Here is a 15,311-nt window from a genome sequence, read left to right as displayed (position 1 = left end):
AACTGTTTTTTTGTTTTGTTTTGGGTTTTTTTTTTACATCTAAAATCTTTACTTCTACACATTAATGTGTATATTTCAAATTCAGTGTCAAAAAACCAACAATCATGCTGTATTTTAATTAGGTTGTTTTATGTAATATACATGACACCACAGCAGGCAAGACAAAAACATGCCATTATCAATCCAATGCACTCATAAAATACACATCAGCTACATAATCCATGTGTAATATTATGATTAAAACAAAGGCACGGTGAACATCATCAAGGAAACATTTACAGTTTTATCCCTAAGAATTACACTGTACAGCCTCATCTTAGTGACATCTCCGACAGTGTTTTATTTTACCAGAATGACTTAGAATTAAACACTGAAAAATAACTTAATGGATGGTTAAATTTCCATATTGCACCATGTATTATTTCGATACCTACCAGGACAGTTTACTCTCATTAGAAGGATAAATATGTGTCTCGTCTTTCATAGAACTGTCTGCAGTTTAATGCTTCTGTCAGTAACCACACTGTTTATTCCATAAATCCCCTCTGATGTAAAAACTCAACTGGATAAAAGAAAAAAAAAATCCAAAAACTACAGTACACATCATTCATGGGGGACTAAAATTTGATACGAGATGCCTGTTTCTGACTCATCAGGTTGTGCTTACAGATGCTTTGTCACATTAAAAACCACATACAATGACATACTAAAAAGGTTCTCTGTGCTGAGGATTGTCCACTTTCATGCTTTGCGATAGTTTAATTAATGCGTTCTTTAGTTGTAGCAGGGGAAGCAGCTGCAGAACATCTTCTTAAAAGGGTTGTTCTTGTCGTGACGCTTGGCCTTGCCCAGTTTGACGAGGGCGTCCTGCAAGTGTTCGTCAGTTTTCTGTACGTTGGTTTGGATGGAGGTCAGCATGGGCCCCTGCTCCTCCACCAGCAGGGCAATGTCCAGGAAGATCTCATGGATGCCTTTGATCCGGTTCTCCAGGTCCAGCAACTCCTGATGCCGCTTCTCGATCTGGGTCAAAGCCGATCGCGCCGTTTTCCCCTCAGTCGTAATGTTGTCAGCGAAGGTGTTCCACTGACCCGTTTCGATCATCTCCTCCACCTCCTCCCCCGTCACCTCACGCCCTACTATCTCCATCTGCCTCTGGATCTGGGCTTTACAGTTTTCCCGGTGGCTCATCTCAGCTTCATTATAGTCAAACATGGCATCGCGGAAACCATTGCTGAGGCAAGCGTACTGGGTTCTGGCGATCCGTGTGATGGCAGAATTAGAGCCGTGGACTTCTTCTAGCTTATGAGCGGTGCCGTCCATGTCCTTCAGGCGAGACAACACACCCTCAGCCCTGGACTTGATGTCAGCACCGATGGCATTGGAGTCCCTTTTGATAGTGCTCATGGTGGTAGTGCCCTGGAGCATGCGGGAGTTCTGCTCACGAAGCCTCTTCACCTCCAGGCGGATGAGCTGGACCTCTCTGTGGATCTCCTGTGACTGGGAGAAGACCTCGGCCAGAACGGGGCTGTTGTCGAACACGATGGCCTCATGGGGCAGCTCCTCTTCCAGGTCCACATTACTGAACGTGTCGGACACTGTGGACTCGGCATATTCCATCGGTTCCACGGACCCATTGGACATTTCCTGCAGGTGGCTCAGTCGGTCCCTCATGGCTGCTCTGGAAAATAGGAGGTCAGGATGGTTTCTCCATTGAATTCAGTAAGACAGAATGTTGTTCTTTGTTTGTTCATTTGCTTGATTTTTCTTTTGGTTATTTGTTGTTTTTTTTCTGTCCACTATGTCTTGTTAACTGTATCACTACAAATAAATAAATAAATAAAAGCAAAATAAGACCATAACATGTCCGCACTTGAAAACCCTCTGCCTTCAGTTCATGCCAAAGTTTTTGCACATACGGATGGACGGACAGACAAACAACAAACTGATGGCAATTCCCCACGCCGAGGGCAAAAAGCAAATGAGTAGAAAAGATAGATACAGTCTCGGACAAAATTATTAGACCATCAAAAGTCAATGGTTAAACAATGGTTATGCAATCAAGTACTAACTCCTGTGTGTATCATGTGACTAAAACAGACAGAAAAGAAAACATGGATTGTCTAAAAGCACTGTTTTTGGCAGTATAATGCCATAGATATTGATGTAATAACTGAAGTGATTTTAGTTATTATCAAGTAAACCATGGAAAATGGATAGATATCAGCTCTGAAATTAAACTCTCATGAGCTATTTTTGTTATTAGCATTATATTTGTCCAAACAAATGTACCTTGAGTTGTACCAGGCATTAAAATGAACAAGAAACTGAAGAGAACAAGGATGATCTAATGATATTTTCCGTGACTGTTGATAGCTAGCTAGCTAGATACTAACAGTGCTTTTTAAGTTAATCTAGTGTGCTCTAGAAAATAGTCATAATTTACTCAGGATGGTTTCTCCATTGACAAACACAGTGGTGGAAAAACCTTTTTGGACACCCCATGCCTTTCTGATATATTGCATTAAGAATCACTTTTAACCCATAAAGACCCAAACACCCATCACCAACCAAAAGCATCAACTGATCTAATATGTTTAATACCTGTTGATCCATTAATCCTATCAATACGTGTAAATAATTAAAGTAAAATGCAGTTTCTAAGCTTTTCATGGTCATCAGATATGACCCATTTGGACGTTCAGAGGCTCTGTAGTTACTGTGGAAACACCGCATGGCATACCAAAAGACATGTTGTATCGAGACAATCTGTATATTTGAAGAGTATTAATTTATACCTTTTTGTGATTGTAATTTTATCTGTGTTTTCCATTTGTATTTTACTGTCTTTTGTGAAACACTTTGTGACTTCTCTTGTCTGTGAAAGGTGCTACATAAATAAACTTTGCTTGCAAAGAAAATGATAAAGGTTGCTTGGAAGAAGAACCCCCTCCCCTGTACAACAATGGACTGAAAGACTGAGACAAATGTACATAATCAAAGAAATGGCGGCACAGTTGCAGCTGAAAAAGGATATTTTTATGCGCAAATGGACATCTATATCACAATATCTATTGAGACAGCAGAATATCTAGATGGGATTTTGTTTTTTGTTTTTTTGTTTTTGGTGGGGGGGGGGGTCAATATGTTTTTGTTTTGTTGTTATTACCTTTTGTTTTGTTTTCATTGGGGTTTGTTTGACTGTTAGCAACATAACTCAAAAAGTTATGAACAGATTTGGATGAAATTTTCAGGAAATGTTGATACTGGCACAAGGAACAAATGAGTAAATTTTGGTGGTGATGGGGGGGGGGGTTGTCAGTCTATTAGCAAAAGTTATAGAAGGATTTTAAGGAAATTTTCAGGAAATGTTGATAATGGCACAAGGAATAAATGATTAAATTTTGGTGATGACTGGGGGGGAGCGGACGGACAGATTTTGATGAAATTTTCAGGAAATGTTGATACTGGCACAAGGAACAAATGATTAAATTTTGAGGCGATATGGGGGGGGCAGATGTGCCTTGGTGGAGGTCTGCGCTCACCAAGTGCTTTTCTAGTCTAGTTTTTTTGTTTGTTTTGAGTTTTTTTAGTTTAGTTTAGGGTTTTTTCTTCCCCTCTTTAGCTTTGACTTGTGCACTTGATTTTCTTCCTTTCCTACTTGGAAACTAACTGCTACAGTAACTAACATTGTTAAATGAACTTTGTTGTCAAGGAGTGTTCATGATTGTATGTGATCAATGTTTGACCTTGATGATCAATAAAACTAGAAAAAAACAAACAAAAAATGGATGTCTCAGTAAGATAGTGAAACACATCCAGGGCACAACATGTTCAAACTGTCAAGAATTTAGTGTTGTTATTTTGTCTTGTTACGTAAGCTAATAATAATTTGCATTTGTTTGTGTCTGTTTGATGCAGCCACACCTTTTGAAACACAAGGAAGATTTTCCCCCAAGTATTCCATAACATTTCAGACTGTGTATAATTAAGGGTGCCTAAACACTTTTTCCCCCATTACTGTATTTGTACAGGTGACTCAGTTGCTTCTAAACAGTGAGAATATGTTAGACACGAAGCTCTGAGATGCAATAACACTTAACCTATATAGACCCAGTGCTACTTTTGTGGCAGTTTCACATTTTTTTCTCTGTATTTAACTGTTCTTAAGTGAATCATCACCATTTATTCTGACATTATCCTCTGTATTTTGCATTTTTTCAGTGAACATCAGGTATTTTCCTATATTTAATTCCCTGATCATGTAGATGTTCATAAAAGCTCAGATTAAAGTTGAGGGTAATTATATAAGAAATGGAGAAAACTGAAGAAAATGTGGCTAATTCAGCAAAATGTATCATTAACTGAACATAAACCCAGTGTGTCCATCCACTGTCATTGATCCAACTCCATGGGTTTTACTGGTGAATCAGTGTTGTAGAAGATGACGGTGTTTCCTCGTTCACTATGGAGCCTTTGACCGTCCAAATGGGTCATATCTGATGACCATGAAAAGATGACAAACTGCATTTTACACCAATTATTTACATGTATTGATAGGATGAGTGGATCAGAATTTATTAAACATTTTAGATCAGTAATAGATGGTTTTGGTCGTCTCTGGCTGTGGCTGTTTGGGTCGTTTATGGGTTCAAAAAGCTAAATGTCAGGACATGCTGCTCATATCTATCCACACAGTACTAAACTATCCTTTAATCTGCAAAGTTAAACACACCCAGTGACTGAAAATGTCACGTCTGGTCAAAAGCATGTTCCTTCTTCCTTCACCTTTTACTGGTACAACAGGTTCTGGAGAATAGTGGAAGGCGCAGCTGCTCACCAAACAAGTTCTTTTAACTTGTGATCTGTCTGACGTATAGTTTCCAGACATTCATGTTGACTTGTAATCGAAGTAGAGCATCAGATGCACCAAAACTGAATATCTTACACTTTGGAATTTAAGTTGAACATTGTCAGACGTCCATGTCTACATTGGAAGGTGCTTAGACAGCTACATAATGAAGTTTCAAAACTATCACAAACTCTTATGCATACTGAAATTGTGGTTTCCAGATTCCTGCCAGAATTTAAAAAAAAAAACCACACACACACAAAAGAGTTGTTCTTAACCATGATTAAATTGACAGGAAGTTTTTGAAAATGATATATTATTACGGACACAAGTCAGGAGAAGACCCTTACTCTCAGTGACAATATCATCACCTTCCTAAAATATTTGCCCGTCATTTTTTTTTTTTTAAGGAAGCACAAAAAATTCAACCAGAATTTGAGTATTTGATGATTTAAGCAAAAAAAAAAAAAAAGAAAGGAATCTTTGTCAAAGCACTTATTTTAGCAAGATATTTAATTAAATACTACAAAGTCTAATGTATTCAAGGAAATATTTGGATCATTTGAAAGTAAAAACATACCTGACTAACTGATTACAAGCATATAGGAGGTAAATTCAGTGTACGCTCATAAACAATGTAAAATAATATAATTTAGTGATAGTTTGAAGAAGAAACCACAGATGTAAATGTACTGTTCAGTGCCTCAGTGTTTTACATAGAGGCCTCAAGAGGTGAGTTAAGAATAATTTTAATGGATTATTCCTGCATAGGCTGAATGCCATCATTAAAATAATAAGTGTTCTTGCAGTAGTATTGCCTTACCTTTGTTCAGTTCTCAGATATTAAACTTTCTCCTGTGATAGTTGTCCACGGTGCCACAGCACCATCACTTCTGGAGTGGACTGATGGTTATGAGCTGAAACAAAGGGCCCTTGGTGCGTAATGCTGCTATCTTTGGAGCTCAAACATGTGCAGAGACTCAGTTTAGACGGATGTGTTCGTGCCACGCCATAAACCTGCAACGATGAGACACACGCAGGAATGAAGTCCGGTTAGTTTGTCTGTGAAGTGACGTGGAGAGTCAGGAGTGTGTGAGGAGGGTCTGAAGGCCTGTTTCCAAAAAGGCTGGGACATGGATCAGTGCGCACCCACGAGCGACCTTTAAACGGTGGGAAATTCACACGTAGGATGATGTTATTGATCATCGTGTCTGTATGTACCCTGAAATGAAGATGGTATTTCCTGAAAACTTTCGGAGGTGACAGACCATCTGAGGTCAGAACGACTCCTCCCTCCTTCGAATCAGTTCAAGTCAATTAATTTGAATTCAGTCAGGTCAATAGGATGGACTTTATTGGCATAAATGGACTGTCAAAATAAAACTGTCAAACAACGCAGTAGTAGTACAATGGATTCAGTTCAATAGAATGAGAAGAGTACGGAAGAGGATTAGGGCCACTGGGAAAAAAAAAAAAGGTCCAATACATGTTTTTATTTTTATTATTCTGAGAAAAAAACTCAGAATTCTGACTTTTAACTCAGAATTCCTACTTTAAACTCAGAATTCTGACTTTAAACTTTGAATTCTGAGTTTTTTTTCCCCCTCAGAATTCTGACTTTAATTTCAGCATTCTGACTTTAAACTCAGAATTCTTACTTTAAACTCAGAATTCTGACTTTAAACTTAGAATTCTGACTTTAATCTCAGAATTCCGACTTTTTTGCCCTCAGAATTCTAACTTTAATCTCAGAATTCTGGTTTTAAACTCAGAATTCTGACTGTAATCTCATAATTCTGACTTTTTTCTCATAATAATAATAATAATAATAATAAAAATATATTATAATAATATGAAAAATATATTGGACCTGAATTTTTTCCCCCAGTGGCCCTAATCCTCTTTGTAAAAAGCAATTGAGTGGAGATTAAATAGATAAATAGATTTGAATTTTTTGTTTGTTTGTTTGTTTTTTTTTGTTTTGTTTTTTCAAGTTAATCAAGTGGGCTGTAGAAAATAGTTAGAATTTAATCACATTTTTTTGAGATTTACAAAAATTCATATAATTAATCAAACTCCCCGGATAGGCTATGTATCTGTTATCTTTAAACATCTAATAAATTGTAGATTTGATGATAATAATAATAATAATAATAATAATAATAATAATAATAATGATAATAATAGTGGCAGTAATTACTGTCAAAATGACGGTAAATGGGGAGAGTCATTTGTAGGACAACGAATATTTAAGAAATACAGAATTTGTGCAAACTTTAAATTAGCAAAATACATTCTCTTTTTCATTTTTGACAAGTCAGTAGATTATTTTCAAGTGAAGTGGTTACAGTATAATTTGTTATTTGTTGAAACGATATATTTACTATATTACATTTTGCTATAGGTCTAGTTGTTGCTTTTATTTATTTGGTAAGTATTGATTCACCCCAGCCTCTTTTCTTTTCTTTTTTTTTTTCTTTTTTTTTATTTTTATTTTGGACACTACTCTTTAAAGCATTATTCCTGTACCTCCAGTGAATCCCAGGTTATTGTGTTGGCTATACTGGTATTTTTAAAATCTGTTTGTTTTGTTTTGTTTTGGGGTTGTTTTTTTTGTTTTGTTTTGTTTTGTTGTTTTTTTTTTTTCAGGAAGTACAGAGTAATAAAGTGCTAAAAGCTATATATAATTATTCTTTTCCATTGTTTTCCGTATGTTTAAGGTGAAGTCTGTAGAAGCTCACACACAACATTCATTGTTTCTAGTGTTCAAGTTTAGTCACATATGAGACCTGGTCATCTTTTATGAAGCCACAGTGGATATACCCTCAGTTATTTATTTCTTTATTTATTTATTTATTTTTCTGTGTTTGTGGGCCTGTCCTTGGGTGATCCCTCATGTTGAACCGGTCTGACCTTTCCCCATGGTTCAGGGTCCACGCGCACATGAGAACTCTCGAGTTCGGAAGATTTTTTTTTTTTTTTTTTTTTTTAAACTTCATGAGCCTGTTGCGTTCAGTGTTCCTCGGATATTATCAATTTCAATATCTTATCTATCTTATTAACTCTTCGATTTGACATCGCCTGTTGGATATTTTTCTTGTGCTTTACCCGTCCCACCAAATGGTTCAATATAGTCAGTGGGATGAATTTGCAAATTGCAAAAATTACACTGAATACATCAACAGTCTAGGGTGTTCAGGGGCCGTGTACAGCCCAATTTGATTTCATATCTGGCCATAACAGTAAAGAAATAACTATTACTGTAATTATTTTTACGTTACTACGCTATTATTTACGAATTAGATAAAGTTAGATTGGATTGGGATTGGATTGTGTCTACTTCAGGTGCGCCGACGTCTAAATTTCCGACAGTCCTTGAACTAATCGTACCTTCATCAGGACCCTGTCGCTTGTTCTTTCTTTCTTTCCTTCTTCTTCTTTTTCCGGTGGTTGAACGAACTTTTCTCGGTACCCACCGTGAGAAAACTAAAACTGAAGAACTTCCAGCAGGCACGATCGAAAACACTATACGAACAGCAGCCATGAAGTTGAGTACATTCCGCGGAGGAGTGTGGGGCGTCCTTCGGGTTCATCCAGCGGCGGGTCCGGGACGCAGGGTCACCGGCTTGTCTCCGAGATGCCTTCCGCCGGTCGGTCCTCCCACCGGCCGGTTGTTTCTCAGAGGAGCGGCCGCTACAACCGGCGGTGGCACCAACCCGAAATTAGCCTCCAATTTCGGAAAACATTCACTTAAAGAAGATGTACCCGAGTGCGATAGGTCTCTGAGGTCAGTATGCTAAAGTGTATAACCTGTTTTAAGCTAGCATTAGCTTGTGTTTTGTACTGTTTTGGCCGATAATGAATGATATTTATTTTAATTATTTTATTTTATTAGTATTTCCTGTCTCATGGCGATTTGGATGTTGGCTAGCAGCCAGTTCTGCACGTGTATCTCAGTAATCCTGTCAGCTGATGTAACTTTTCTCCATTGTTGCCAAACACGATGCCAGTTCCTACATGAACACTAAACAGAACTAAGAGTGATTTATTTGGTGATGCTACTTATTTACTGTAATAACTTCAGTACCCTCCCTGGTTTTGCATGAATGTGCTTTTATGCAATTTCCTGCATTTAATATGAATGAATTAAAGTATATTGAGGGGGATGTCAAAGTTAATAATGTCCATTTTATCACTACAGACCACTATAGTTAAAAGAGTTAACTGAGTGAGTTGGATTTTTTATGGAATTCACACTGTTTACATTTGTCTCAATATATAGGTCAGTGTGTTAAGTCCACTCATTGTTCAGTGTTGGACACATTGGCTCCTCCCACATCGGATGTATGCAACAGGGCCCAAAAGACCCCACCATCTTTGTCTGAATTTATAGTATTCACCTTTAGTGATGCCTTTTGATTAATCAAATAATGATTTAGTCTATCAAATGTCAGACAATGGAGAATAGATTTGAGCAAAGACTAGCATAATGTCCTCAAATGTCATAATTTGCCACAAAGATACAAAGATATTCAGTTTATTCTCACAGAAGATGTAAGATACTGGACAATATCCCTGCTCAAGAAGCTGGATTCAGAAAATTGTGACTTTTTTGTCTTAAACCAAAAACTACTGGTTGTCAAAATAGTTGCTGATTAATTTGTATATGAGATTCACTTTATTTTCCTGCAGTGTTGGAAAATGTACCTTGGCTTTCTACCCCTGCCACACAAGTCAAGGCATTCAATACATAAAGAAGAAATGCAGAGACAAATGTCAAGAAACATGAAAGACAGACAGAAAAAAAACACTGAAATTAAATAGTTAAAAATGTCATTCAAAGGACCAATTTATTAGCTGTGAAGTAAGTTTGTTTAGTTGGTTAATAGTTGCTGCTTTGTTTAATTCCTTGTTGCAGCTAGGATTGTATCCTGTTACCTGGAAGAAATGGACCAAAGTTACTCTTCAGTTTAATTTGCAGTAAAACATCAACAGCTTGTTGTTGTTCACTGATAAATATTGCTTACTAGATCATTTGTTCTCATAGGGAGGTGGTTCAGAGCACCAGGGAGGCAATGGTGACTCTGCTTAGAAGAAACCCAACCATCAAACCTGTCCTGGCCATTATACAGGTATTGAAAGCCAAAACACAAAGTAACAGCTTGCAGATTGCTTTAAGCATGAAGTAGTCTGATGTTTGCACATTTCACTGACATGTAATCTGTTCTACCTGACTTTACCCCTGACCCCAACGTTATCATCTTTTGCTGAGTCCACATTCTTGTGCTAATTCTATAATTTACTTCAAAGGCAGATGAAGATGACAGCGCATTGGAAATCAATCAAAAAGTAGCTGGAATGGTAATTCTCTACTTCTTTCACAGTGTTTTTCTTGGCTTTATCAGAGACGTCTATGATCATTTACTTTTATTTTCTGCTTTTCATGTGTGTTTACAGGTTGGTTTGAACATTACTCACATCTACCTGACAAAAGAGTGTAGTGAAGATGAGGTAAGTAAAGTGTAGTTAAGATCCCTCTGTAGAAAAAAATGCATGCACACAAGCTCTCCCTCCCCCAGCATTGTTTAGCAAGCTAGTGCATGATTTACCATCCCTTTGGCCGTTTGTCTGTGTAGGGATTGTGATGATAGTGTAATGAGTCAATAGCTGAGTCAAGGTTTTATTTTATTAACATGTTACTTAACCATAAATCTGTCCATTTCTATTAAGGACGCAAGGGATATGAGGACTTTACTCATCATTCGCCATGCCAGAACTTGTGAATGAATTGCAGTACTTATGTTTTATATTAAAATTAAATCAGACTGTTGAAAATTAAGAATAAATAACAAAAAAAAAAACCTAAAGAACTATACTAAATGATTAAAGCCCATACTTCATCTTTCATGGGGGGGCTCTTTATCTCATGGACCAGTATATAACTCTTGAGCCTGTATATTTAAGAGGGAAGCCTCAGGGATTAGCCAAGTGTCACTTCTGCTGATAGTAGATGATTCATCTTACAGTCCCTTATGGCGACTTCGCAGCTTTACTGATCCACTGCTCTACTTTCCTCTTTTAAAAAATCACCTTCACTTTTCTCTCCTTGTGGGACTGCCATCTTTAGCCCTTTTTTTGTAAAGCTTTGACCTCTGCTCTTTCTCTTGTACTCTGCTAACAGCAATGTCATGTTTCATCTGGGAATTCTAGGTATCTCCATATCATCTTTTGCAGCTCATACGTTTGTTTCCATCTGTGTCTCCCACTGTTTTAACTCATAAAGACCCAGTGCTACTTATGTGGCAATTCCAAAATTGTTTTTTTCTCTATATTTAACTTTTCTTAAGTGATTTTTCACCATTTAGTATAACAGTAAAAATCAGGTATTTTCCTCTGTCTAATTCACTGATCATCTAGATGTTCATAAAAGCTCAGATTATAGTTGATGGTTATTATATCAGAAACAGGGAAAACTGAAAAAAACAGACTTTGTGCAGAATATATCAGTCACTTAACATAAACCCAGTATGTCCATCCACTGTCATTGATCCAACTCCATGGGTTTTACTGGTGAATTAGTGTTGCAGAAGATGACAGTGTTTCCACGTTCACTAGGGAGCCTCTGAACGTCCAAATGGGTCATATCTGATAACCATGAAAAGATGAATAACATGTATTGATAGGATTAGTGGATCAACAGGTATTAAACATTTTAGATCAGTAGATGGTTTTGGTCGTCAGCGCCTGTATGGATCTTTACGGGTTAATATGTCTTTGTGTCTGTATGTAGATTGTGGAGGAAGTGCTGAAGCTGAATGAGGACCCCGGGGTGCATGGTGTTTGCCTCCAACTCCCCTCTTCTGTCCTCACCAGTCGAGTGGCCAACGCACTCAAACCTGAGAAAGACGTAGATGGGTAAAATAAAAAGGAATCTTGCAGAAGTGGAATTCAAACTGCTGACCTTATATTTTACGCATAAAGACACACTAGTTAAGACCTTATCCTCTCCAAACAGCACGTATTAATTTATTATGCAGCTTGTTCCTGGACTGAAATGTCAATATTTCTACTGAACATCATCCATCTAATGGGCGACACGGTGGTGCAGTGGTTAGCACTCGTGCCTCACAGCAAGAAGGTCCTGGGTTCGATTCCAACACCATTCGACGGGGGGTGGAACCTTTCTGTGTGGAGTTTGCATGTTCTCCCCGTGTCTGCGTGGGTTCTCTCCGGGTACTCCGGCTTCCTCCCACCATCCAAAGACATGCACTAATAGGTTAATTGGTTAATCTAAATTGCCCATAGGTGTGAATGTGAGAGTGATTGTTTGTCTCTATATGTTCAGCCCTGCGATGAACTGGCGACTTGTCCAGGGTGTACCCCGCCTTCGCCCCTATGTAGCTGGGATAGGCTCCAAGCGACCCCCGTGACCCTAGTGAGGATAAAGCGGGTTCAGAAAATGAATGAATGAATGAATCATCCATCTAAGAACATTTATATACAGCACCCAGCTCTGTGGAGAGCTTTGGAGCCCCATCAGAGATTAATGCATTTAAAGTCCTCACGTGTTTCTCTGTCTCTGATTTGGGCTAAAGTCAGATGGAAATAATTAGGATGAAGTAAATGCATCGTGTGACCTTTTCGTGAAGGTACAAATTGCTGCAGCAACCTTCATAATCAACATTAATCAAGTAGGATCAGTTCATTCAAGGACAAATCAACTAAAAGAAATTCACAAAACATTTTCTTCTTTGTGGTTACACTTTATGTATTGTAATAATGTAAATTTCTGACTTATTTTTGGTGATGAACCTGTTTCCAGTGGTGAAATTTTACTCAGGTCTATTTTTGTTTTATCACCAGGATAACAGACCTGAACATGGGCCGTCTGGTACGAGGAGACTTTAGTAAAGGCTTTGTGCCTCCGGTAGCCAGTGCTGTTGTAGATCTGCTGGAGAAACATGGTGAGTTTCTGGAAAATTAAATCAGACAGAAGTTGATATTACTACAGATATCATTGTTACTCCAGAAAATGCAATTGTACAGCTGCAGCAGTACTCAAACTGGGTTTTCCTTGTTTTAGAGAGACTTCAGTGCTTTGGTTGAGATTGGGTTTGCTGTAATTTGACAACAAATTCCATTCATTTTGGACCATTAAAATGATTAATTCCAATTCATTTATGTTTTAAATGTAACTAAATATGGTTTCTGTATAATAATCTTTAACTGGAAACAAATCTGTGATGTTGGTAAAGTAAGCAGTATTTCCAGTACACCCATAAATGGTAGCAAAATGTGTTTTTATTTGGCTCAGATGTTGTGACAAAAACACGTGTGCTTTACGTGTAATGCCAGGGAAAATCCTGTCACATGTCTATGGAGACAGTCTTTTTATTTATATGGAAATGGCTGTATCTGAGTAAGTTTAAGAAGCTGTACGTAAATTGTTAACAGAGCTTCACAGAGCAGTGGTTAATGAAATTTGTGCGCTATTTCTATCAATTTCCTACAGCTCATGTAATAATCTTTGTAATTTATTATTTTGGCAGGTAGTATGCAAGAAATGAAAGTGGTTTACTTTTTTATAGTACTAGACAATTTTAGCATAAATGCCAAAAGATGATATACTGCATATGCATATATTTATTTTTTATATGCTATATAAAAATAAAGAAAAACTTTTTTTTCACAGATTCTTGATTATGGTAAGTTAGAACATTTTCTATGAAAAAGGGGAGCTAATAATCTCACTGCTTTTAGATTTAAAAAAAAAAAAAAAATCAAGATTTGCTTAGTGTGAATGGCTCTATGAGGCACACCAACAGAATGGCTGATGAAACAGGGACCATCTTTAGGTACAACCTCTGGTTCAGAGGGCAGGGGTCAAAGGGGAGATGTACAGGAGGTCACAGCTATTCTAGTTTCACTAATGGAACCAGAGATTCCCTAACACCTCTTGCAAAGTTCCAACACACAACATATCTTGAATATTATTGTTATTACCCATTTGCAGCTATGAAAAAGCTGAAGACTCTGGGACTGTATTCATGATCATGTCTTAACATGTAACCAGTGGGTCTCTCTTAAAACAGGGCACTTGACGGATAAAGTGTCATGTCATGATGTTGAATTCTGAATGTTTCTTTAGATGCTCCTTTGGAAGGGAAAACTGTGCTGTTGGTTGGATCTGAAGGACCCCTGGGGTTTGCCCTTCAGTGCCTGATAGAGGGAAGTGGAATGGTAGCACTCAAGAGTCAGTGGAGCTCAGCAAGCTTACAAAGACAGGTGATTATTTTCTCACCATACACATTCACTGTAGAGGTTTTTTTCCTGAACAGTTTATTAAATTTGTCTTCATTAGTCGCATCACATTTCATTACTATTGAGTTCTACCAAACATGCAGTTTGATTAGTTCACCACATGGGGGCAGTCTCTGCTTATTTCTAATGAAAAATAATGAATGTCAAAAGTAGAGCTACAACATCTGCACTTCTTTTTCTGTTTTGCTTTATGAGTGTATGTTCAATGCTTTCCTCATTTTCCAGGTGATGGAAGCCAATGCTGTGGTGCTGTTAGGAGAAGGGGATATTGATGTCCCGCCCACCTGGGTTCGACCAGGGGCTGCTGTCATTCGCTGTAAGCTCACCCTGCAGACCTATGTATCCTAAGTATATAGTCCTATGAATATGTCATATATCATGACTGTCACAGATTGTATAGATGTTAGAGGGTGAAGCACAGATGATGGATGATTCATTGCTTCATTGTTTTGTTATGGAGTGCTGTTTGCATATTAAATGTTTCCATTTCTATAATTATTTAATCCCAGCCCTGATCTCTATCAGCAGTTTAGCAATTGTGGATTTTTAAAGACTGTAAGAATAATAATAGTGTGGAGCAGAAAAACCTGATGGGTAATTAATCAATCAGTTGCCAATTCAAGTAACACATGCCTAAATAAATAAATCTCTAAAGCTGTAAATCAAATTAGAATAGCTTGTCTTAGGTGTGAACTCATACTTTCCCTCAAAGTCAGTAAATCCAGTTGTGGATTCTGATATTAAACATTAGTCATCTATCACTATCAGAGCCAGGGATTTTGCATAATGTCTTATTGATACAGATGAATCAGTCCATCTTTACTCTCTATTGACCTCTAGTGCATTAATTAAGACTTTGCTGTGTAAGTAAGCTTTAAGTGGAGAATAGATCTGTGAGTCTCTATAGATTCATTTCTGGCTTCCTCTACTGAATCGGTCTTGAAGGCAGTAGTGATCAATGCACTTTATCAGTCTGTCTCCACTCTCATAAAATGTTTGATTATGCACACTTTATTCATCATATATTAACTGTATGTATTTATTTATTTATTTATAAGGTGAAGATGAAATGGAGACATCCGCAAAGTTGGGCTTAAGATATCTCACTGCAGCGTACAGAATACAGGTTCGTCTCTGTTTA

The 15,311-nt window shown here is 37.5% G+C and overlaps 2 protein-coding genes across 3 annotated transcripts in view; one reads left to right on the top strand and one right to left on the bottom strand.

Annotated features, from left to right (window-relative positions):
- Positions 1-108: 108 nt before the first annotated feature.
- Positions 109-6,035, bottom strand: stx11b.1 (syntaxin 11b, tandem duplicate 1). 2 transcript variants are annotated; one of them, XM_030129224.1, is made up of 2 exons: positions 5,673-6,035; positions 109-1,673 (listed from the first exon to the last, which is right to left on the bottom strand). In XM_030129224.1, exon 2 carries the CDS (start codon positions 1,669-1,671, stop codon positions 775-777), a length of 897 nt encoding a protein of 298 aa, XP_029985084.1. In that variant the 5' UTR covers positions 1,672-1,673; positions 5,673-6,035; the 3' UTR covers positions 109-774. The 2 variants fall into 2 exon arrangements, with proteins under 2 accessions (XP_029985084.1, XP_029985082.1); XM_030129222.1 differs by having other exon boundaries at positions 109-1,678; positions 5,673-6,029.
- Positions 6,036-8,232: 2,197 nt separating this feature from the next.
- Positions 8,233-15,311, top strand: part of mthfd1l (methylenetetrahydrofolate dehydrogenase (NADP+ dependent) 1 like) — a 46,148-nt gene continuing 39,069 nt past the window's right edge. The window contains exons 1-9 of the mRNA XM_030129220.1: positions 8,233-8,636; positions 9,897-9,981; positions 10,160-10,210; positions 10,307-10,360; positions 11,640-11,764; positions 12,713-12,813; positions 13,998-14,134; positions 14,396-14,486; positions 15,229-15,296. Coding sequence (XP_029985080.1) covers positions 8,392-8,636; positions 9,897-9,981; positions 10,160-10,210; positions 10,307-10,360; positions 11,640-11,764; positions 12,713-12,813; positions 13,998-14,134; positions 14,396-14,486; positions 15,229-15,296 — 957 coding nt within the window. The 5' untranslated portion in view covers positions 8,233-8,391. The remainder of the gene's footprint in view (positions 8,637-9,896; positions 9,982-10,159; positions 10,211-10,306; positions 10,361-11,639; positions 11,765-12,712; positions 12,814-13,997; positions 14,135-14,395; positions 14,487-15,228; positions 15,297-15,311) is intronic.

Source organism: Sphaeramia orbicularis, chromosome 24 (genome assembly GCF_902148855.1).
Source record: "Sphaeramia orbicularis chromosome 24, fSphaOr1.1, whole genome shotgun sequence".
NCBI lineage: Eukaryota > Metazoa > Chordata > Actinopteri > Kurtiformes > Apogonidae > Sphaeramia > Sphaeramia orbicularis.
This window is presented reverse-complemented; position numbering and strand designations above follow the sequence as displayed.